Source organism: Eschrichtius robustus, chromosome X, assembly GCF_028021215.1.
Source record: "Eschrichtius robustus isolate mEscRob2 chromosome X, mEscRob2.pri, whole genome shotgun sequence".
In the NCBI taxonomy this organism is placed as follows: domain Eukaryota; kingdom Metazoa; phylum Chordata; class Mammalia; order Artiodactyla; family Eschrichtiidae; genus Eschrichtius; species Eschrichtius robustus.
This window is the reverse complement of record NC_090845.1, coordinates 102,351,592-102,375,691: the sequence shown is the minus strand read 5'-3', so window position 1 is coordinate 102,375,691 and position 24,100 is coordinate 102,351,592. Positions and strand designations below refer to the sequence as shown.

The 24,100-nt window shown below is 39.9% G+C and overlaps 1 protein-coding gene across 1 annotated transcript in view; it reads right to left on the bottom strand.

Annotated features, from left to right (window-relative positions):
* Positions 1-21,083: 21,083 nt before the first annotated feature.
* LUZP4 (leucine zipper protein 4) overlaps positions 21,084-24,100 on the bottom strand; it is a 146,045-nt gene continuing 143,028 nt past the window's right edge. Inside the window, 2 exon segments of the mRNA XM_068532676.1 lie at positions 21,084-21,328; positions 22,320-22,538. Of these exon segments, the coding sequence (XP_068388777.1) occupies positions 21,084-21,328; positions 22,320-22,538 (464 nt within the window).

Here is a 24,100-nt window from a genome sequence, read left to right as displayed (position 1 = left end):
CCAGGTAATGTGAATTTCTAACGAGTCTGCAGGTGAGGCTAATGCTGCTGGTGTGTGAGCCACATTTTGAGAACCACTGTCAGAGCAGCAGTTCCCCAAATGTCTATCGGATATTAACAGCTGTTACGTGGTGGAAGGATTTTATTGTTATATAACTTTGAGAAAAGTTGGATTAAGGAGATTTCTTTACTGCAAGCCTTCTCTGAATTTCTAATCTGTGAGTGTGCGTTTTCAACCACTGAGGGTGGAAACGTTGCAAACATTGTATGCTATTTCTAAACTTTTTCACTATGGGATGCTTTTTCAAAACCACTTTATTGAAGTATAATCAAAATATTTATACATTTATTTTATAACTGCACATGTTGACAGTGTACAATTTTATATGTTTTGACATATGTACACATCCGTGAAACCATCACCACCACCACATCACCTGCTGAGGTAATGAATCCTGATTAGTCTAAGTCAATCATAATAATCTCTTTCCCTTGCCAGTGTTTGAAGTATGGACATACAACTCAATTTTCAGCAATGAGATATGAGGGGATGTTTTGGTGGGGTTTTCTGGAAATAGTTTCCTCACTTTTAAAAAGATATGCACAGGAAGATATGGTCTCTGCTTCTACTGGTCATGGTTATGTCTAGATGTTATGGCTGCAACTACAGCAATCATCTTACGATTGTGAGTAGAATAAGTCTGAGGACAAAACTGACACTTTGAGGATGGCAGAGCAGAAAGATGGAATGAAGCTTGTCCTTGAATTCTTCTTTGAAGACACTGAAGACAAGACAAAACAGAACCCTGGAGCCACATGACCTTGACACTTCTTGTTATGTTATGTGAATTAAGACATTGTCTTTACAGAGAAAGACAAATATGATATCGCTTATATGTGGAATCTAAAAAAGGGTACAAATGAACTTATCTACAAAACAGAAATAGAGTTACAGATGTAGGAAACAAACTTATGGTTACCAGGGGGTAAAGGGGGAGGGATAAAGTGGGAGATTGGGATTGACATATACACACTACTGTATGTAAAATAGATAACTAATAAGGACCTACTCTATAGCGTAAGGAGCTCTACTCAATACTCTGTAATGGCCTATATGGGAAAAGAATCTAAAAAAGAGTAGATATATGTATATGTATAACTGGTTCACTTTGCTCTACACCTAAAACTGACACAGCTTGGTGCCTTATGAGTTGCAGAGTGCAGTTTTATGTACCTCTCCTCATTTATGTGCCATCACATCTCTGGTCTTTGATTGCTAGAACTGTGCTCTATCTTTCAATACTTGGTTTTGGCCCTTCTTTGGCTTTTGCAATTTAGCTTTACATTCAACTTTCAGCTTCCATTGACCCCCTAAATTAAGCTGCTCTCACAGTTTAATAGAAGCCCCCCCCTCACCCTGCCCAAGCCACTAATCCCAGTCCAGTAATTCTCAGCACCTTCTCTCATAACTGGCTCCTCTTCCTTTATTTCCCGTTTGAAAGTATGATACCCCCTTCCATGCAGATGCCCAAGCTAGAAATTATCCTAGCTTCTTCCTTTTTTTCTCATCCTAACATCCAGTCAGTCATTGGAGACCTACTTTTTTTTTTTTAATTTTTATTGGAGTATAGTTGATTTACAATGCTGTGTTATTTTCTGCTGCACTGCAATGATGTTAGACCTTTTGCCTGGAATCCACGATTCTTGAGGAATGCTACCGCTCACCCAGAGACAGAAGATGAGGTGTTAGGCACTGAAGGAATCTAGTAGTGTGAGGCCAAAACTGAGTCATACAGAACAAGCTGGCTCTACTCACCAGTCAGTTGGCAGAAGAGAGATTATTGCTTAGCCTGTACTCACACATCTATCAATCAAATACTACCTTCTCCATCATCAAACTTTTATTTGGTGATATTCATATGGGTTCCTAATTATTGTTCTTCCTGCAAATGGAACTTTTAATGGGCTTCCAAGGCTTTGAATTAAATAAAAATCCAAGATAGTGTGATTTCTTCACTCACTGTACAATGGTATCATGAGAGACCCTCTCTATCCTCTGTAACTCTTTCAATGGCTCCACCACAACTACTACGTTGCATGGTAGGAAAGTCCCCTTCTGCATCCCGATGTAATTAAGAGTAGGAAATCCTCATATCCAAGTGAGTGCTGTGATATGTTCTAAGACATCTTCTAACTTAATCAGTGCATCCTTGGTCCCACTCAACTGTCAAACTGGACCACACTCACTACCGTACAGGTGGACATTAAGAAAATACACCACGGGTTTATGGGCCTGATGACTGATAGCAACCCTATCAAAGGGCTCATGCTGTTCACCTCTCACTGCCTACTCTTCCCCTTGTTTCTCAGCTTCTTGTCTTTGCAATCTCATTCTCCTTGGAATCCCATTCTGTTATTTCCTTTACCTTACTTCCAAGTTATTTGTTTGTTGTTTTAAAATCAGCATTGTTGTTCCTAGAATCCCAGATAAGTATGCCACATTACAGAATGTGAGTGGTTGTCTACTGGGGGTTTTTAAGCCACAAACCATTTATCCAACAAAATGTATTGAGCACTTATTATGTGCTCAGCTCTATTCTAGGTCCCATAGATACCATGAACAAATCAGGCAAAATTGCTGCCTCATGAACTTACATTATAGTTGGGGGGAGGGGACAGACATTTAACAACATAAATAAGTAAAATATATGTTAAATGGTGATGAAGAAAAAATACATCAGAAAAAGTTTGATTGAAAGTGTGACTATCCTATGTAGATAGGATAGTCAGAGAAAGTAGCATTGAAAGATTTGAATGAAGTGAGGGAGTGAGTCACGTGGATGTCTGTGGGCAGAATACTACAAGTAGAGAGAACAGCAAGTGAAGAGGATCTGAAGGAGGAAGAATGACTGGAGGGTTTCAGAAATAAGAGGCCAGTGTGGCTGACCTGAAGTGAGTAAGGGGATGAGTGACTGGAAACGGATTCAGAGAGGAAACAGAGATTTAGATCAGGTAGGGCCTTATGAGTCATTGCAACAGCTTTTGATTTTACTCTGAGAAATTTGGTGTTTGAGAAAACAAGTTATGTGATCTGACTTACATTTAACAGGATTGCTCTGGCTGCTTTGCTGAGAGTAGACGCTGCAGGAAGGTGAGCAAAAGTGGCAACAGGGAGACCAGTGAGGAGACTGTTGTAGTAATCCAGAAAAAATAATAACAGTTTGGACCAGGACAGTGGCAGTGGAAGTGGTAAGAAGTGGTTGCATTCTAGATATGTTTTGAAAGTATTGTTGACAGGACTTGTAGGTGAATAAGATGTGGGTCATGGGGAAAGGAGAAGAATAAGGTTGACAGATTTTTAGTTTGGACAATTAGAAAGATGGAGTTGCTCTTTACTAAGATAAGGAAAAAATGTGGGAACAACAGGTTTGAGGGGCAATGACAGGAATTTGATTTCGGGTCTGTTAACAGTGTGAAGCCTATCAGACATCCAAATAGAGATAGTGGGTAAACAGTTGTATGTGTGAGTCTAGAGTTCAGGGGAGAAGTCCGATTATATGTATTTGGAAGTCATCAGCATACAGATACTATTTAAATAATGGATGAGATTACCAAAGACTGCCTCAGGGTTCAATAGATGAAGGAGTGACTACGACCAAGGATTGAGCCTGGCACTCTAGAAGTTGGGTTAATAAGAGGAATTGGTAAAGGAGATAATGAGAGGCCAATGAAACAGAAGAGTGTGGAGTCCTGGAAACCAAGCAAGAGGGAGTGATCAACTATAACAATTACTGCTAATTGAAGCCAAGTACGGTTGGAGAATTGAACATTGGATTTATCAATGTACAGGCCATTGGTGATCCTGAAAGAACTGTTTTTGTGGAACAATCGTGTCAAAAGCCTGACTGCGATGGTCTCAACAGAGAACGGCAGTATGGACAGTTTTTATTTTTGAGGTGTTTTGCTATAAAGTAGAGAATAAAAATGAGGGGAGGAGTTGCTAGAGGGAGATATGGAATAAAGACTTTTTTCCACATGAGAGAAATAACAGTATTTCTTAAATGCTTATGGCAACGATTCAATAGAAAGTAGAAAATGGGTGATGTAAGAGAGAGGGGGATGAATTGCAGGGGTGATGTCCTCCAGTAGGTGAGTGGGGATGGGATCTAGTGGACAAGTGGAAGGGTTGGCGTTAGATAAGAATATGGGCAGGGCTTCCCTGGTGGCGCAGTGGTTGAGAGTCTGCCTGCCAATGCGGGGGACACGGGTTCGAGCCCTGTTCTGGGAAGATCCCACATGCCACGGAGCAACTAGGCCCGTGAGCCACAACTACTGAGCCTGTGCGTCTGGAGCCTGTGCTCCGCAACAAGAGAGGCCGCGATAGTGAGAGGCCCGTGCACCGCGATGAAGAGTGGCCCCCGCTTGCCACAACTAGAGAAAGCCCTTGTACAGAAACAAAGACCCAACACAGCCAAAAATAAATAAATAAATTAAAAAAAAAAAAAGAATATGGGCAAACAGGCACAGTTCCACAGCATATAGTTGGGTCTATGAGGTGGTAGGAATTGTGGGAGTTCTTTTCTATTTTACATTTTCTTTCAGGTGAGGGTGACAATGGGAGGAGGAAACGTTCAAAGTTTGAGGAGAGTAGAAACATGAAATAGTACTTTATGAGAGTGGGAGAATGAATGGACTAGGAAAATGTAGTATGACTCTTGAACAGCATTAAGGGTCTATTTGAAGTGGGTGTCTTTTTCCTCCATCTACATTCAGCAGCAGGGATGCAGATGTGGAATGGGCAGAAAGTTAGATTTAACTGGAGTTGGGACTTTTCCAAGTGTGTAAGATGAAACAAGGGGTAGTTGAGCTCGAAAGTGAGAGCGTGATTATAATGACTGGCCACTGTGATGGATAATTTGGGAAGTGGGACTGTGAGGCACTTGATGGAATGTGAAGGTTGAAAGGCTGCCTCTGACTTGGGGTAGACAACAAACTTGACAGAGCACGATACACTTACTGCCCGAGACCCATATTTTCAATAAAAATTATATCATTACAGACAAATGGATGAATTCCCACAGTGACTACTTTGCCTATAACGACACTTACTTGAAAATATAAGTTCTGGCATGTGTGTTGAAAAAAAAATCTAGTCACATTACTAAAGTAATGTACTACTCTCACCTCATTTATTCATTACTTTCCCTCTGAAGGGCTTTAGCTGCTGAACAAGAATCTGTCAAACACTAAACATGCCTCAGAGGTTGTAAGTCCTAGAAGAATGAGGGTTTGAGTGAAAGCAGATGAAAGTCTAGAGATAGTAGGAAAGAGGATGAGGAGAAAGGTGGACTAGAAAGGAAGCAGCAGTCCTCGAAGATAAAAATGCCATTGGCAAATCAAACTAGGCAAGAAATAATACATTAAAAAAACGAAGAGGATGAACAAGAATAATAAGGGGGCGGTGCAGAAAGAAGCATGAAAGATACGGCAAGTATGGTAAAAGGATACAATAATATTACTGAGATTCTTCAGTGATGCTTCTGATAAAGTTGAATTTTCTTATAAATAAGGAATTTGAAAAGGATATTTATTTAGTGCTTAGTACATGCCAAGCATTTTACACGCATTTATTTATATTACACTCTTGAGGTCTAAAAGATAGATACCATTATTATCCCCATTTAACAGATGAAGAAACAGAGGAATAGAGATGTTAAATCACTTACCTGAGCCCCACAGCTCATCTCTCTGATTTCAAAGCCAGCACCCCTTCCATCTTATCAAAACCATTGCCAGGTGATTGAGACACTTTATATAAAAGTGTCCTTTTAAAAAAATTCTTTGAATCCATATTTATTTTTAATTTGCACAATAATTCATAATTACCGAATAGAACAGTATGTTCGCAATTGTGTCCATAAAGATAAGTACACTAACTGAAAGCCACAAAACAACTGAAAAGGTTGACGGGAAATCCAAACACAAGTGAAAATGTTCCTCTGAGTTCACGCATTTTAGTGAGCATCAAACTCCACTAATTACTTCTATTTGTGTATATTATTCTTTATCTATGTTAATTAATTTCATCTGGATGGATCCTTTAATTTTATTTCATTTTCTATGTGGCCTTCTCCATAGATGTTAACATATCATTCATTGGCTGCTGCTCTGGGGTTGGATATCTACTAGTCAGCATGGAGGACCTCCCACTCTCTTCTCCCACATCATACCCTTCAATTTATTTTTCCAGATTGTAAAAGTTTACTGAATGGTCAAAAAGCCAGCCATCTGATTATACTTGCTACTACATTACGCCATGTGAATGATATTTTAAAATAAAAAATGAATGATATCTGGAACATTATTAGAAAAGTAAATAGTCAATTTAAGGCATTTTAGATGAAAGCTAATTTCAAAAATCTATACAAAAGTAACATTGTTTTAAATGTAGCAAGTCTACCTTCCACAGATTTTAGCCAAAAGTTAGCTTTCCTCCTTATAGAAGGGGAATTAGGTCTTAAAGATGTAGGAGACAAATCAAGGGTAAAGACTTTTATTCTTTCATTTTTTATGACAAGTTATTTTGTGATATACAGATTAAATGGAAATAGTATTTCCCTGGTCAGAGTGCTACAAGTCAGGTCATCCTGATACAAGTCTTAACCACAGGAATCAGAGCATAAATGTATTTTGTCTGAGGCAAGTTCAAGAACAGAAGAAAAGATGATGAAAAGTCATCGAGATCTATCACTTCACCCCTATGTGGCATGTCGACATGTTTCAATGCCAGACAAAGGTCTGTGGATGCCCTTCTCTGGCATCTGTTGACTGGATTTCACAACAGAAAGTGGGGCATGACACGCAGCCTAATGATTTTCCCTGTTGCAGACCATGCAAGGAAAAGCACTAGGTCACTTAAACATTTAAGCCAAGCAATAAACTATTCACTAATAAGTTAGAAAGGTCAAAGCAAGCTTCTTCAAAGCAATTCACTGGAAAAATAAAGACCCCAATGTTCCTAACTTTAGGAATGAAAAAATAACCCCCCATATCATTTATAACTTATCAATTATAAATATCTACATATTCATTTAGAATTACAAATACACAGAACAAGAAGATCACTTTTACTGTATCATCTCATCATTCTTTGGATAAATGCTAAAGGATTTGTTGGCCCTTTTCCACATTAGGGTACTTAGTATTCAAAATAACCAAGAAAGTAATGTAGAAAAGGGCCCATACACAGAATGCCACCAGGATGGGGATAGAAATCCTTCTTTGACCTCCTCAAATAGGGAATATAAAGACCTCACACAGGTGAGAAAAGTTTAAAAATTGGAAGCCTTATGCCTTAGTTCAAGCTGCCATAACAAAGTGCCATATACTTGGTGGCTTAAACAACAGAAAATTTTTTCTCATTGTTCTGGAGGCTGGGAAGTCTACCATCAAGATACTGGCAAGGTAGGTTTTGTTCTGAGGCCTCTCCTCTTGGTCTGTAGGTGGCTACCCTCTCACTGTGTGCTCACATGACCTCTTTCTATAAGAGTGGTATGGTGGAGGGGAGAGCAAGTTCTCTGGTGTCTCTTCTTATAAGGGCACTAATCCCATCAGACCAGGGCCCTACCCTCATGACCTCATCTAACCCTAATTACCTCCTAAAAGCCCCATCTCTAAATACCATTACAGTGGGGGTTAGGGCTTCAACATATGAATTTTTAGGGGACACAAATATTCGGTCCAGAATACTTTACAAACATATATGACATGGCTTTCAATGCCAGTGCTCATGAAGCTATTTATTTTCTCCTGGGTACTAGGTGTGTAAATCAGATGCACTGTCATAGGAGAGGTGATGGGGCCTTGGTTACGGCTTCATTGTTTACTCAGCTAAGCTTCCCTTTAGTTTGGTGTATTAGTCAAGGTTCTCCAGAGAAAAAGAACCAATAGGATATATATAGATATACAGAACGAGATTTATTATGAGGAATTGGCTCACGTGATTATGGAGACTGAGAAGTCCCACAGTCTGCCGTCTGCAAGCCAGAGACCCAGGAAAGCCAGTGGTGTAATTCAGTCTGAGTCTGAAGGCTTGTGAACCAGGTGAGCTGACGGTGTAATTATTAGTCTGAGAGCAGGAGACCCATATTTCAGCTCATGCAATCAGGCAGAGATGGGGCAAATTCTTCTTTCCTGTGTCTTTTGTTTTATTTAGGCCCTCAACAGTTTCGATGGTGCCCACCCACGTTAGGGAGGGCAACCTGCTTTACTCATTCTGTCAGTTCAAATGCTAATCTCACCTGGAAACACCCTCACAGACACACCCAGAAACAATGTTTAACTAGATATCTGGGTACCCGGCAACCCCATCAAGTTGACACATAAAATTAACCATCACGTTTGGTTATTAGAGATAAGGTGAGGAAAATATTTGTCTATTGGTTGTTGACAGCCGGCATTGTATCTTATTGGTCAGTGTCCACGCTGTACAACTTGTTAAATATTTTGAGTATCACTACTGGTTATACATATTTTCTTATTAAATAAAATATATTCTTCATTAAAGCATATAACTAAATCAAGGCATAAAGAAATAGAAAGATTTAAAAATAATTAGCCACTGTTCTCATTAATCTTTAAATATTATTTTCTGACTTTTGATGTAACTCAAACTTTAAAAGAACGAAGTGACCTTGAATATTGAAAGTTAGAGTTCGAGTTCCTATGATTTGAGTAAAACTTAAATTTTCTTATTGAGATGAAATTCACATAACATTAACCATTTTAAAGTGAACAGTTCAGAGGTTCACAATATGGTACACCCATTATCATTGTCTAGTTCCAAAAGTTTTTCATCACCCCAAAAGGAAACCCCATACCCATGAAGCACTTGCTCCCAAATTCCCCTCCCCCAGCCCCTGGTTTCTGTCCCTATGGATTTGCCTATTCTAGATATTTCATGTAAACGGAATCATACAATATGTGACCTTTTGTGTCTGGCTTCTTTTACTAAACTTAATGTTTTCAAGGTTCATCCAGGTTGTAGTATGTATCAGTACTTCATTCCTTTCTTAATGTCTGAATAATATTCCATTGTACGTATATGTCATAATTTGTTTATTCATTTATTGATAAATACTTGAGCTGTTTTCACCTTTCGGCTATTGAGTTAGACTTCTAACAGTTCAATCCAGAGTCAGACCCCAGTGTTATCTCCCCACCTTCCACATTATAAGCTTAACTACCCTAGAAGAAGGATTTTGACTGCTTCATGTATCTTGTGGCACTTGGCTCTGTTTCCTGGACTGTTCAGTCTTTCCCTACTTGAAAGCTTAAGGAAGAATCTGTCTCATTCACCCAGCCTCCACAATAGAAAGACTGATCAGTTCCTGCAGCATCAACTGCTCCTTCACTTCCTTCACCTCCCTGCTGATCAGTTCTTTCCTAAACAGAGTGCCTGTCAATCTCTTCTCTTGCTTTCCTGCTCTTCTCCATCTGTAATTGGCCATCCATGCACTGGCTCCTCTGTGAGTGATCTGACACATGTAAGAGTATTTCTTTTCTGATCTAGACCATCCTCTAAAAATAGTTTGATATTATAAAACTCAGCTACACCTAAGCATAACTTTAAAAAACACATTGAAACAGAATTAAACATGAACCATGTTCCAGCTTTCCCTTCCTCTACTCCCCATCCCTGCTCCATCACAGTTGACTAGTCTTGCACATACAGCTAAATTGATTTTGGCTGGGTGGCAAAAGAGTGTATCTTAGTTAAATAAACCAATTCCTACAGATATTATTCCTCTGACATAACAGAATGCCTCAATCCAGATAAGCTGTTCATTTCTCCTTAAGGAGAGCCATGAGGATTGAGTACATGGTGAGAAATACAGGTCAGTAAGATCAGATTGCCCCAAGGTGCTCCTCAAATCACACTATGTCAGCACCTGGCTTCTCTGGATCTCAGAAGGCCTGTACCGGTAGCCAGTATAAGAGCTATATCTTTCATACGTCTGCTCAAAGCAAACTTATTTTTGGATGTTCCTCAGCCTTGAATTGCACTAAAGAAATACCGCCGTATTTCTTACAGAGTGCTGATTTACCCAATAGACAGTCTGAGCACAAGCTTACAAACCTGGGACACAAAATTTTTTCGGGGTGGGAGAATTTGGTCTTTATTACTCTATGCAAAACATGAAGATAGTCATTATGGGAAAAATAGAAGGTCGTAAGAGTGCTGTATACTTAGTTGACAGTACATAATTCATTATTTTTCAAGTTATCATGTAGTAAAACTGACTTTTTAATGTACAGTTCTATGAATTGTAGTATATCTTTTAAATTTTAAATTGTGTATAAAGTGGAGGCACTGTAATCTTTTCAGGGCTAAGTGCCTCTAAAGGGCTTAACCCAGCCCTGTACTCCAGAAATTGACAGGTTAAAATAAGTATGGAAGTTGGAGAACACTCAAGATACCTCTCTACCATCCTTCACTTTACGTTAAAAAAACAAAAAGTTAGAAATTGAGCACTGAACTGTGAGCCTCCTTTTTCCTTCTCGTGTCACAAGGTAACCTATGGTAATAAGCCCATTACATGATCAATGAAAAAAGAAATAATTTCCACAATTTTCAAAGATAACTGGCTCTGAAATGTGGAAGATTTCCTATTTGCCTTTAATCTGAGAAAACTTCTTTTTAAAATGGTAGAGGTGGGCTTCCCTGGTGGCGCAGTGGTTGAGAGTCTGCCTGCCAATGCAGGGGACACGGGTTCGAGCCCTGGTCTGGGAGGATCCCGCATGCCGCGGAGCGGCTAGGCCCGTGGGCCACAATTGCTGGGCCTGCGCGTCTGGAGCCTGTGCTCCGCAGTAGGAGAGGCCGTGATGGTGGGAGGCCCGCGCACAGCGATGAGGAGTGGCCCCCGCTTGCCGCAACTAGAGAAAGCCCTCGCACAGAAACGAACACCCAGCACAGCCATAAATAAAATGGTAGAGGTGAAAAAACATAGTTTTGGTGATGCAGTGATATCTTAACATATATCTTACTTGAAACCTTGTATCTTAAGTACTTATCACCTTATTTTTCAATTTCTATTTTAGTGTAGCAGTTTGCACATAGGGCTAAATTGATCTTATTTTTCAATGCTATTTTGACTTAGCACTTGAAATTAACGTTTACCAGCCTCCTGTGTTCCACATACCCTATAGCAAGTCTGTATTGAACACAGAATATTTATCCCGAGGTGGAATTTGAATTTGTGACTTCTACTTTGGAAAACTGCATTATATTCAATTTCATAAATATCTACACAGTATCTATTATGTAAAAGACATTGTTAGGCACTGAAACAGAGGTAAAGAGGAATAAGATGATATGTTCCTAAGCATATTGTATTTTATCATGTATCCCATTTATTATATTTGTTAGTTCATGTGTTTTTTTCACCCCTTATGGCAGGAAATGTGCCTTATTTGACTTCGTATACAAGTGTTAAAATTATATGTTGAACTATGGTTTCGGCTAACCCAGATTTAGAAAGAACTATGTCGCTCTGATCTGTAATACTGGAGATAGACCCTCGTGGAACTTGACTGTGAGTCCAAGACTCTCAGTGGCTAGATCTGGCATCAAAAATCCCTACTACCATATTTCTACTACAAGTTTTACCAATGAAATCTTCTGATCAGATCTTTAGATTTGTTTGCTTATTTTCTTTTCCTTTTTGATATAAGGTTTCTTTTCCTTTTGTACTTGAGTGAATGAATGGACCTATAGTTGACTAGAACAAGTATGTTAGATACATTTAAAAAAAACCCCAAACTATAGTACAAGGTAGGAATAGCAGGAGCACGGGTATTAAGGCAGAAAAACACAGGGAATAACCACCAAAGGGGAGTAGTCCAATTTGACCAGAGTAGAATATGGGATGCCAGAAGGGAGTAATGTAAGATAATGCAGGAAATATTTGTTCACTTAGGTACACACACAGTGGAGCTAATAATGGTGTTACTGTCAATACTTGGCTGAGCTCTTGAGCTTTATTGATACAGATAAACTCTTTGTTCCATGGCCCTAGATAGCATCCAGAATCTGCCAACTTTCTCTCCAAGGTGCTCCAGAGTAAGTGCATGGATTAATTCAGTTCATCACACCTACTCCATAAACAATAGGGAGTACCACTTAAAATGGTCCTACTGATTACGTGACACAAGCCACTTCAAGTGCAAGAGTATGCAGTTATATAGTACTAAGTGAGGATAATAAATTGAGGCTTGAGTCTGTTTAAATAACCAATAACCTCTGTGAGTCTAATTTTCCAAAAGGGTAACTATGTCTGCTCTTTCTGGGATTCTTCTGAACAAAAGAAATTTAAATCTCTCTCCAGCCTTGCCAAAATAAGGGTGTTTGGATATTCTGATACCAATGATAGGCATTATACCAACCTTATGTCTTGTTACTAAAGAGGAACCAAGCTTAAATGACTGCATGTAGGATGAAATTGAAACACAAGTGAGTTAAATTGTGGAATGGCAAAAGTCACTTAGGGAATCAACTTTTCCAGAACTCTTTAAAATTTGATTGTCGTATGTTCAACTGTTTGAGCTATTTTATGTCTAGCACAGTCTGGAAGCAACATTTCTATACAAGCTGATTGCATTTGAATATCTATTTTAATTCATTTATACATTCAATAAATATCAGCTGAGTACCCACTATATGGCAGTCCCTCTTCTAAGTTTCAGGGATAAGGAGTGAACAAAACCAAGTCCCTGCCCTCATGGAGCTTGCAATCTGGTGAAGGATAGATAATAAATTAATCAATAAATAGGTATTCTATCATCACACAATGATAATTATTGGCAGGAAAGTTAAAGCAGGATGAGGTGATGCAGAGTAAATGGGGGGTAGATTTTATATCAGGGGCAGCCACTCTTAGATGGTGATGTTTGAATGAAGACATTAATATAGTGAGGGAGTAAACTATGTGAAAGTCTAGGGGATGAACATTCCAGGCCACAAGGGCAGCAAATCTGAAGGTTCTAAGGTGAGAATGAGTTTGGCATGTTCTAGAAACAGCAAGGAGAATGTGGCTGGAGTAGGGTGTTCAAAGCAGTGAGACCTGAGGTCAGAGAGGTGGACAGAATAAAAAAACATGTAGGGCCATATTGGCCCATGATTAGGATTTCAGATTTGATTCTAAAAGTGATTGGAAGCCATTGAAAATGTTGAACAGCAGGTTAGCATGATCTGATTTACAATTTAAAAGTCCTCTGCTTGCTTGTGTCTGTGTATAAGCTAAAATTGCCCTGATTCCTGATGAGTAGACATGGGCTCCTAAAAAGACCGAATCTTTTTATTTGGGGCAAAGTGAAATTTACCTTAAGTGCAGACCCCACGAAAACTCTGTAGTATTCCAGTTCTCTGGCTTTAGTGTTTCAGTTTTCATGTCTTCCTCTCTGGTGGACATGGTCCAAGGCCCCTCATCAGTGACTGGCTGAAAGTAGCCTACTCAGCTTTAAGGACACCAGCCCATTTTGGAACTCAGTTGTCCTTGTCCCTAAGCCTGTGGGTAGGATAGATGTGTTACTATATCACTGTTAACCTAGTGGCATTTCATTACTTGGGCTCTCCAAAATAATTACTGGCCCAATGGTGAGGCTCTTGGTGTGCTGAGACTTGTCCTATTGCCTTGCTCTGACACCTCTGTGTCAAAGCATATTGGCAAATAACCCCCCAGGGAATGTGGTAAAAGCCTCATTTTCTTCCAAAAGGATCAGCGTATACCTGGATATGCTTATAACACAATTCAGAACTTAGAGTCCTCAAATCACCATATTATTCTAGGAATAGCTTTCATTCTGTTTTTTTTTTTTCCTCACACAGAGAAAAACTGAGAAGTGAAGTTCTTTACTACCAAATGGCAGAACCAGATATAGAACTGAGTAAGAGCTATCTGTGAAATGTATGAAACTACATCATTATATGTTGCTCTGTTGCTAAAGATACACTAATTTGCCATTTAAAATTTCCCTCTCCTCAGTGGCCATCCTATAAACCTTGCTGGCATTTATTTTGATTCCATTTTTAAAAAGAAGCTTCCCCCTACCACGTTTATTTGAAAATATATTTCAAGCCTGCAACTTATTGGGAAAAATATGGAGAGTGCTTTATTTTTGTTGTAGGCATAATAAAACTAAATAACCAAGACTAACATTAGTTTGAACTTTATCTTGGAATATGTCCATGAAGAACAAAGAAAGCCAGACTAATCTTCTTGACTTTCTCTCCTCCAGATTCTTATATCAAAGACCCTTTGACACACGTAAGTTATAGCTTTTGAATTACTTATTGTAGCATGACTCCATCTTGAAGTTTTGCATACTCAGAACGGAGATTTTGCCCCAATTCCTGTCTTCTGTCTGTTTTTTCAGCCACTATTTTACTTCGTTCGGATTCCTTATCTTTCAAACCACATTATTTGGGAGGATGAGCTATGGGTTGAATCAGACTGTCAATTCTGATTTGGGAGGAAGTTTTATGAAACTCAACAGTGCTGGAGCTCATTGCTCAGTATTCCAAGAAATATCATTGCTATGATTCTCAAAGTTTTCAAAACCTTACAAAGAATGTGGGACGGCTAATGTGTTTCAGCCATATTATTTCAGAGCAAATCTCCTAAGGGATTGGTAGACTCCTGCAAAGCTGACTTTGGCTGTACTAAGGTTTATTTAAGTAAAATAATGAAATAAAGGCAGCTAACTTCAGATTAGCCTCCACATGCTTTTGTTGTAATGCAAAGTCTACAATCACCCCAAATTCAAAATGTGGCAAACTTTCCAACATAGGGTGCCACATTGCTGACTTTATTATTTTGGAAAGGGAATAAGCATGGGCAAGGTGAACAAGGAGGACTCTTCCTCTGCTCAGAAATTTTCTCCCAGGCAATCAACAAATGGAGTTAATATGGCCATCTTTTTAAATGAAAATATCCCACGGATAAGGTTAAATATATTGCCTTTGATTTTAGGTAGCCAGTGAGGGATTGGCACACTCTTTCTGTAAAGGTCCAGAGAGTAAATATTTTAGTCTTTGTGGGCCATGTGGTCTCTGTCACAAGTCCTCAACTCTTGCTTGTTGTAGTGTGAAAGCAGCCATAGCAACACATAGCTGAATGGGGATGGCTATGTTTCGATAAAACTTTACCTACAAAAACACAGCAGCCCAGGGACTTCCCTGGTGGCGCAGTGGATGAGAATCCGCCTGCCAGTGTGGGGGACACGGGTTCGATCCCTGGTCCGGGAAGATCCCACATGCTGCGGAGCAGCTAAGCCTGTGCACCACAACTACTGAGCCTGCGCTCTAGAGCCCGCGAGCCACAACTACTGAGCCCACACGCCACAACTACTGAAGCCCGTGTGCCTAGAGCCTGTGCTCCACAACAAGAGAAGCCACCGCAAGGAGAAGCCTGCACACCGCCAATGAAGAGTAGCCCCCGCTTGCCACAACTAGAGAAAGCCCGCGCTCAGCAACGAAGACCCAATGCAGCCAAAAATAAATAAAATTAAATCTTTAAAAACAACAACAGCAAAACAAACAAAAAACCCCCATGGCAGCCCAAATTTGACCCATGTGCCATAGTTTGCCGAGCCCTAGGTTTTAACAATTATAGTAGCACATAGGTTTATTTGCAGAATTATTTCAACACAAAGGACATCATGAAATTTTTGAACAACTGAGAGAATGCCTTGAGTTGGGTGGCTACTTTATAATTTGGCCATCTACCCTAGTGTCTTCATTCTACTGAGTCACCTCATCTGCTGCTTTTGGACTTGAGCTGATGTTTTATTCTGGCTAAAAGTGTAGAAACCGCTGATATTTTACATTACTCTCCTCATAATTCCCTTAGAAATAGCAACATCTGGCATTTTTAAACAGCAATAGAATTTCTGGCTGTCTCGCTTATAGCAAATTTCATAAAGCAACTAGTGACTTTAAAAATGATTTTTATAGGAGAAGTTTAAAGTAGAATAAGTAGAATTTATTTCAATGTATCTATCTTACTCTAGTTATAATTTTGCATTTGGCCAAACATCACTTTACATTGTTTTGCTCTGTTCAAAGCCTTTCAGAACTCATCTAAATAGTTCTGTGCACGTATTAAGGCATGCATGTGTTTATTACTTTATATCATAATAACCATGTATAACTTATTCTGCATTTCCATTGTAACCTAGAGAGGGAATATCCTTCAATGAACACTTTCACGTATGTTTTCTCATTTAATATAATTTAATTATTTTTACAGATGAATCACAGGGAAGATAAAGTTACTTGCCCAAGGTCACCCAACTAGTTAAGAGTGCAGCCAAGCTTCACAAACAGGTCTGTCCAACTGCAGAGGCTCTGCTTTTTCCACTACATCACAATGCCTACAGGAAGCTACTTGCAATTCTTGGCAGGCTTTGTCTTTTCTTTTTTTTTTTTTTTAAACCTGAGCTGTTTTCAAGTAAATCATAGAAGAACTGAGTAGCATAGTATTCAATTCTTTTCATTTATTTTGGAAGTACATATTTTCAAAAGGAGATATGGTAGATGGTTTTGTTTAAACAACCATGGTTCTATGACTTGAATATTTCCAAATAAGGGTGACTTCCAAAAATTATTTGCTTTCTTGGCAGTCTCCATACATTCTTTGTGAATGCAACTACATTTCCCATCTTCCTTGTTTAGCAAAAAAATCATATGTTAATAACATTTTTGAAAGGTGTGGCTTGGTGATATTCTTTTCAGATTTGAAATAACTAGACTTCCTGGCATCATAACTTCAAATTGTGGTGAAGCCATCTGATAATAAGTTGAACATTCTGAAACTGACTTTTGTTTGGGTATAGCTTTGTGTCACTCTGAATGTTGATATGAGTTAGGGGTAAAAGTTAATGCCAAAATCTTAAGATACAGATATGCAAGCCTTTTTATAAGTATGAGATAAATTCCCTTCTGTCAGAACGTGTCTTTTTTTTTTCTTGGCCAGAGCAGAAAACATCAAAGTGAATCATTGCATTATAAAAAAGTTTGGTTGGGAGAATTGACCCTTAAAGTTCTTCCAGCATGTATGACTCTCAGACCTCAATCACTGTTGTGCAAAAATATAATGATTTTTTAATAACATCTATATTTCAGACATTGAGCCCCAAGGGCTCGATGGTGGGGGACTGGTGGGAAAAAAACTAACTTCAGTCACTTCTTAGGGCCTTCTCCCCAAGACTGTCAACATCATACTGTCAACATCTTATGTGGTGCCTGGGTGTTGGGGGGAATTGGAGTAGCAGTGATGAGAGGACAAGCACACAGTTATTACTTATTAATCAGAGGTCTATACAGATTAGTGCTGAGATGTTCCCTCTCCTGGCTACATAGTCCCTTCAAATCAGAGGTCCTTGGCTGCTGTTCCACTGCTCTTGGGGCTCAGGAATCTTTGCCTACTCTGCACACAGACCTGCCTGCCAAGAAACATCTCACAGCCATTGCTTTCTAGGGTCTTAATGCTTCCCTGCTAGAACTGCTGTGAAATGAAGTAAAAGATCCTTGATTCTATTCAAGAGTCTTATATTTTGTTTCCACTCTTCTCCCCCAGCTTGGAAGAATCCATTTCTAGTGTGAGGAAAAGCCTTCTCCCTTTCTGTATTTTGAAGGTCCTCTCTGCCTGTGGAATTACTTCCTCTGTGAGCTTAGATTTTTTGAATGACTAAACTCGCAAGCCCCTTCTGTCTTTTTTGCTGAGGTGCTCTAACTCTTTCCCGCAAGGCCAGGAGAACAGAGCCTGGTACCCACTTGGATGGAGGGAAAAGAAAGTGGAGAATATACTGAGAAAAACATTACTTAAAACCTCAGAATACTATCTTGTCACCTTATCCATTACAACCAGTAAATTGCTTTTCTGTGAAGTTGTCTCAGTACCTAATGAACTCTGATTTGGAGTCCAGAAAGAACTGTGATATGTTGACTTAAATTTAAAAAACATCAGTGTAACCCTGCAAAAGCAAGTCCTTAAAAGTCCCACAATGAAAAGTGGGGTCATGGTGCTGAAGAAAAGAATGCTCTTGTGAGAGTTTCAACTTCTCATTCTCACCACAGAACAGCTTCATGGAAGCCGCCTTTGCTTGCCAACCTCAGCAACTGGGTTGTTCTCTCTCTTCTGGCTCTCCTCAAGCTCCCCCTTCCTGTTGATCCCTGCTGACAAGTTCTGCAGCTCTAGGCAGCTACCAGCTCTCCTGAGCTAGCTGTTTGGTTGCGACCTGCGGCGCAACTAAGGGCCATGTCAACAAAGAGTCACAGAATCACTCATTTTCAGATGGATTTGGTTTTTTCTAATTATCATTGATACTGATTACAAAGCAGTTGACTGGACCACAACAAAGTAAATCATTTTCAGACATAAGACCAGCAAAATGGCCAGACGTGTTGTACTGAAAAGAATGTGGCTCAGAAAACGGAGACGTGGGGAGGTTAAAGGGCTTGTCTATGTTCATACAGCAGCAAGTTCGTGAATGGAAGAACGCGATCAAAAGCCACTTCTGTGGACTATGTTAAGTGCAGAGTTGTGATAACATTCAAATACACTGTGAAAGACTCAACAGCTGTTTAACTCTAATAAAACAGTAGCACTGATTGATAATACAGTGTCATATCATAACTGTCAGCACGGGCCTCACTGCCTTAGTTCCACCACATATAAACTGTGAAACCTGGGCCTTGTCATTTTTCTTCTCTGTGTCTCAGTTTCCTCATCTATACAATAGGGATAATAATAGCACCTACCTCATGGGGTTGTTAGGAAGCTTGAATGAATTAATATATGTAAAGCACTTGGGATAGTGCTTAGCTCATAGTAGGTATTATATATTAGCTGTCATTATGAAATTACCATTACTTTGGGGAAATATCCCAGTGATATTTTCAGAGAAGATAAATGTGTATGTGAAGATTAAAGGACATCAAAACAAAGCCAGGTGGGACTTCCCTGGTGGTGCAGTGGTTGAGAATCTGCCTGCCAATGCAAGGGACATGGGTTCGATCCCTGGCCCGGGAAGATCCCACATGCCGTGGAGCAACTAAGCCCGTGCACCACAACTACTTAGCCTGTGCTCTAGAGCCCGTGAGCCACAACTACTGAGCCCGTGTGCCACAACTACTGAAGCCCACACGCCTAGAGCCCATGCCCTGCAGCAAGAGAAGCCACCACAGTGAGAAGCCCACGCACCACAATGATGAGAAGCCCACGCACAACAAAGAGTAGCCCCCTCTCGCTGCAACTAGAGGAAGCCCGCGCACAGCAATGAAGACCCAACACAGCCAAAAATAAGTTAGTTAGTTCATTAATTAATTAATTAATTAAAAGAAAACAAAAACAAAGCCTGGTGGTTGCCAGAGGGGAGGGAGTTTGGGGGAGGAAAGAAAAAGGTGAGGGAGATTAAGAGGTACAAACTTCCAGTTGCAAAATAAATGTGTCACAGGTATGAAATGTACAGTGTGGGGAATATAGTCGATAATTATGGAATACCTTTGGATGGTGACATATTATAACTAGACTTATCCTGGTTATCAGTTTGAAATGTACAGAAAAATTGAATCACTATGTTGAGTAACAGGAACTAACAGTGTTAATTATACTCCAAAAACAAACAAACAAATCCATAGAAAAAGAGATCAGATTTGTGCTTACAAATGTGTAGTTTGTACCTTTTGCTTGTCCTCATCCGATTCCCCCTCCCTCCACACCAAAGGGTGTGGAGGGAGGGGGAATCGGATGAGGACAAGCAAAAGGTACAAACTCCCAGTTATAAGTAAGTACGAGGGATGTAATGTACAGCATGATAAAGATAATTAACATGGCTCTCTGTTATACATGAAAGTTGCTAAGAGATTAAATCCTAAGAGTTCTCATCGCAAGGAAAAAATTTTCTCTATTTTTAAAATTTTGTATCTATGAGATGATGGATGTTTACTAAACCTATTATGATAATCATTTCATGATGTATGTAAGTCACCTCATGGTCACAAGGTGGCTGCTCCACATCCATCCTCACAAGCATGCTCCAGGCCAGAAAAAGAAAAAGGGAATAGCAAGGGGAACCTCCTCCTGCCTATTTCAAGCAAGCAAAATGTTGCCAGAACCTCCAGTAAACTTTTCCTTACATCTCATTCATCCAGACTGTCACATGGATACACTTAACTTTAAGCAACACTGGGAAACATTGGTTTTCAGCTGGAAACACTGCTATATTGGACAGGATTGGATTTCTTTAATAAGGAAGATGGGGAAAATGCATATTTAACCACCAGCAGGATGTGTTATATCTATCCTAATATAGCAAAATATAGTAAAAAAGAAAAAAAAAACCAAAACAAAAACATTATAAAAGCTTGAAAAATGAAATACATCTAACTGTACTGACATATAGGGACTTCCACTGGTGTAAAGATGCCTAACACACTGAAGAATGCAAGATAACATTTTATGGATAAAAAGCTACTGTTGGGGGTGGTTTGGGAAAAAAATGTTTTAACTAAAAACACTGAACTTTTAGCATTTCTGCCAAACTAGTTTTTTTTCTTTTCTTTTTTTTTTGGGGGGGCCTTTTGTAAGGCAACAGAGTAAAACAAGCAGCTTCTGCTCCCAAGACTGGACATTCTCCTTTTGGCAGCTCTCTTTGTACTTCCAATTTATGTGGTTTGTTTAATTAAAAATATGAAGAATTTTCCTTCCCAAATTCTTTCCCACATTCTGATTCCCAATATCTGGGCCCCAGGGATTTCTCTATCTGCTTTTTCTAATCTCCCAGAGCAATCTAAAAGAGGCCACCTTAACTTCTTCGTCCTCTAATGCTAGCCTGCCAGGTGAGAGTGAGGAAAAAGTCTATTGTTTCCGTTTCTGTTTTCTTCTCTGGCCACCTTGGGATCAGATATAAAAATTATCAATATACATGCAAAGTGCTTGGTAAGTCATTGAAGATATGGGCAATGAAGCGTAAATTGTCCTAACGTTTCTTTTGGAAATCATCTCGGGGGTTCTGGGGCTGAAGTCAGTACTGAAATGGCTTGCCTTTAGATTCAATAATAGGAATGAAAATTTCACAACACGGAGCGGAAACACCAGCAAGGTGGATGCTTCTCTTTCCCTCTTGCAGGGCATGCCAGAGGACCTGCTCTTCTTCTACGACCACCTCAGAAAGGTCATTGGGGTCACTGGAGTGGAGCTTCTCTACTGCTACCACTGCTACATGGCCACACACTTCGTCCTCCAGGCCACCATCTAGACCCACCGCATCTGGAAGAAAAGGTCCTCCCACACCGGGTAACCTTCACCAATTGGAACGCAGCCAAGCAGGGGTGCCAGGCAGTATGGCTGGTGGGCTCACAGCCACCAACTGATTCAAGGTTGTTGTGTTTTGTGACATCAATGAGAACGAGACTGAGAAGGGCTTCTACTGCAAGGGGACTCTCAGAAAAGGTCCAAGCCTGGGGTTCTTATCTTACCGCCCTTCGTCATCTGCGTGAAGCTGGACCTGCGGTGGAGGGAGGTCAGGGGGAGGAGCGATTGAGGACAACCTGACAACCTGAGGCCCCTGCATCAGCAGGAGGGTGGGGACTTCCTTTACTTCAAGGGACAGACCCACGGCAGCCACTCCCAGGCAAGGATCCAGACACCACTCTGTGACGCATCTCACCTCCCTGCTGTCTGATCAGGAGTTTTTTGTAACTTCTAGGTGTGACGCACCACTCTGCAACCTTCACCTTCTGAAGTGCTCTGGCTCCCTGGAACTGAACTGGCAGGTACGACAGTGGAAACCTTTTGCGTGCAGTCCTGCAGGAGATGAGGCTTGTCCACCAGCATGGTGGTAGATGTCAGGGGCTGACCCTGGACACAAGCTGCCTGGTCGCCTTGGACCTCACACCCTGGCTGCGTGACCTCAGCCAGTCTCCACTAGTTTTACTCATTTAAAATGGAAAATTGCCTGTTTATTTCAGGAGGGAGGCATGTTTTCAGCCTTGAATGAAATAAAAGTTAACCTATAAAGTTTTAAAAAGACTAATGTAGTTTAGTAAAACTGGCTTCTCAACCTTTAAAAACGTATTTCGTGAAACTTTTCACCCATTGAAACCCAGCAATCTCCATTTTATGTTTCCTAAAAGAACAGCACTATGAATGTTTTCATAGGTTGTCAAACAAATAGGAGACCAGTTTATGGCAGCATTCAGAAACCAGGGCAAGCCAAGCAGTGAAATCACATCCTGTGTCATTTGGGATGCTGGTATACCTGACTCGTTAAACCCAAGCTGCACAACTGTTCTCGTAAGCTCCTTACTGGCTTTTGAGTAACCATCTTCCTTCTTACTCCATGTTGCTTTCTGACATCTTTGAATAATTATCATTTTCAGACATTTGGACAAAGGAGAAAATGCCTTGGCTCCACTATCAGTTCCCTTCATAGCACTGAACATGTGATCACTCTGGAGTCTTGGTTCTCCTTTTCTCCCTGAGGACATAGGTATTGAAAAGAGAATTGGCTCAAGCTAACTGGTCTTACTCATCTGATATATGGTTGCTAATGTGATATGATTAGCAAGACAGGTTGGGTATGATGTTGTGGCTGTGTGGCCACAGAATTTTGATTTATTCCACAGGCCCTTTTGCTATTTTATTACTTTCCCCACTCAGGTCCATTTTTTTTAACTTGTGAGAAAAAAATGTTACAGTTAGGTTATGGCTATATGGCACTACTACATTAGCCATTTTCTATTCAATTTTAATTTTTGACTGTCATAAAGTCTAAGCTTTAAAGCACTGATATGAATCATTCCGAGTTGTTTTGCTCCTTAAGACAATATAATAGCCAGGTCTGAAAGTTCCCAGTCTGGTTATGAATGTAATTCAACCAGCCAGGCAGTGCTCAGCCATCGAACCCCAACAAAAAGGTAGTTTCGTCAGTTACAACAAGCTTGTCTAAAGGTTTATAATTTGACTAATGCTCTTTTAACAGACTAGTTTTCCAGAGTGCATCTGGAAAGTGTGTCTGGAAAATGGAGACGCTATGGAAAATAGAGAAATAAAAGTAGGGAAGAGGGGGATCATCTTTAGATGTGTTCACCATGTTTCCCTCCAGTTCTGTTTTTAGCATTTGACTACACAGTCTGTTCAAAGTCCAGATAAATTTTTGCTTCCCACAGATCATCATTCTTCCCATTCATCCCCAAACCATTCATCATCATCTCCAAAGTATGTTCTGACTTATGCCGCACTTTGAAAGGATACACCCGAGGCTGGACATGAAATATTATCAGACACTAGGACTACAAAAATTAAATGTTTAGCTTTGTTCATGGATGCTCCCCAAGTTTGGTATGTACATTCATGCTTCTGCCACATGCCATCCTATACCTTTTGTATAAAATACCCCTTGATTCCCTCACACAACTGGTTAATTCTTCAAGATCCTTTACCAGTCATATCAAGTGTCACTTCTTCTAGAATGTCTTCCTTTACCTCTCCCCATAGGTAATCAATGATTCAATAACAACTTCCATTTTTCAGTACTTCCTATAGCCAGAAAATATACTTTTTTGAAGTTTTCATCCTTCACGATTATCCCTAAGTCATTATTTAACTCTCACAACTATATTATGGGGTGGATATTACCCAATCAACGGAAGAGGAAACTGCAACTTAAAGAGGTGAAGTGACATTCTTAAGGCTACACAGCTAGTACATGGTAGAGGCAAGATTTGAACCCCAGCTCTGTGGTCTATATTCTAAGCCACTATAGCATTGTCTCCCAAAGACTGACACATAAACCACTGCTGAGAGATGATTTGAGACAGAAAATGATATAAAGATATTCTGCACTATTTATTCATTCTTTGTAAAACATACAGAGAATAAGAAAACAAATCAATTCTCAGCATTTTGCCAAATTTGCTTCATATTTTTATTTTGAAGGAATAAAACATTATATATATACAGTTGAAGACCTATTTATTGCCCTCCCAGATCTCATTCTTCAACCCTCCTCAGAGGTAGCCACCATCCTAAATTTAGTGG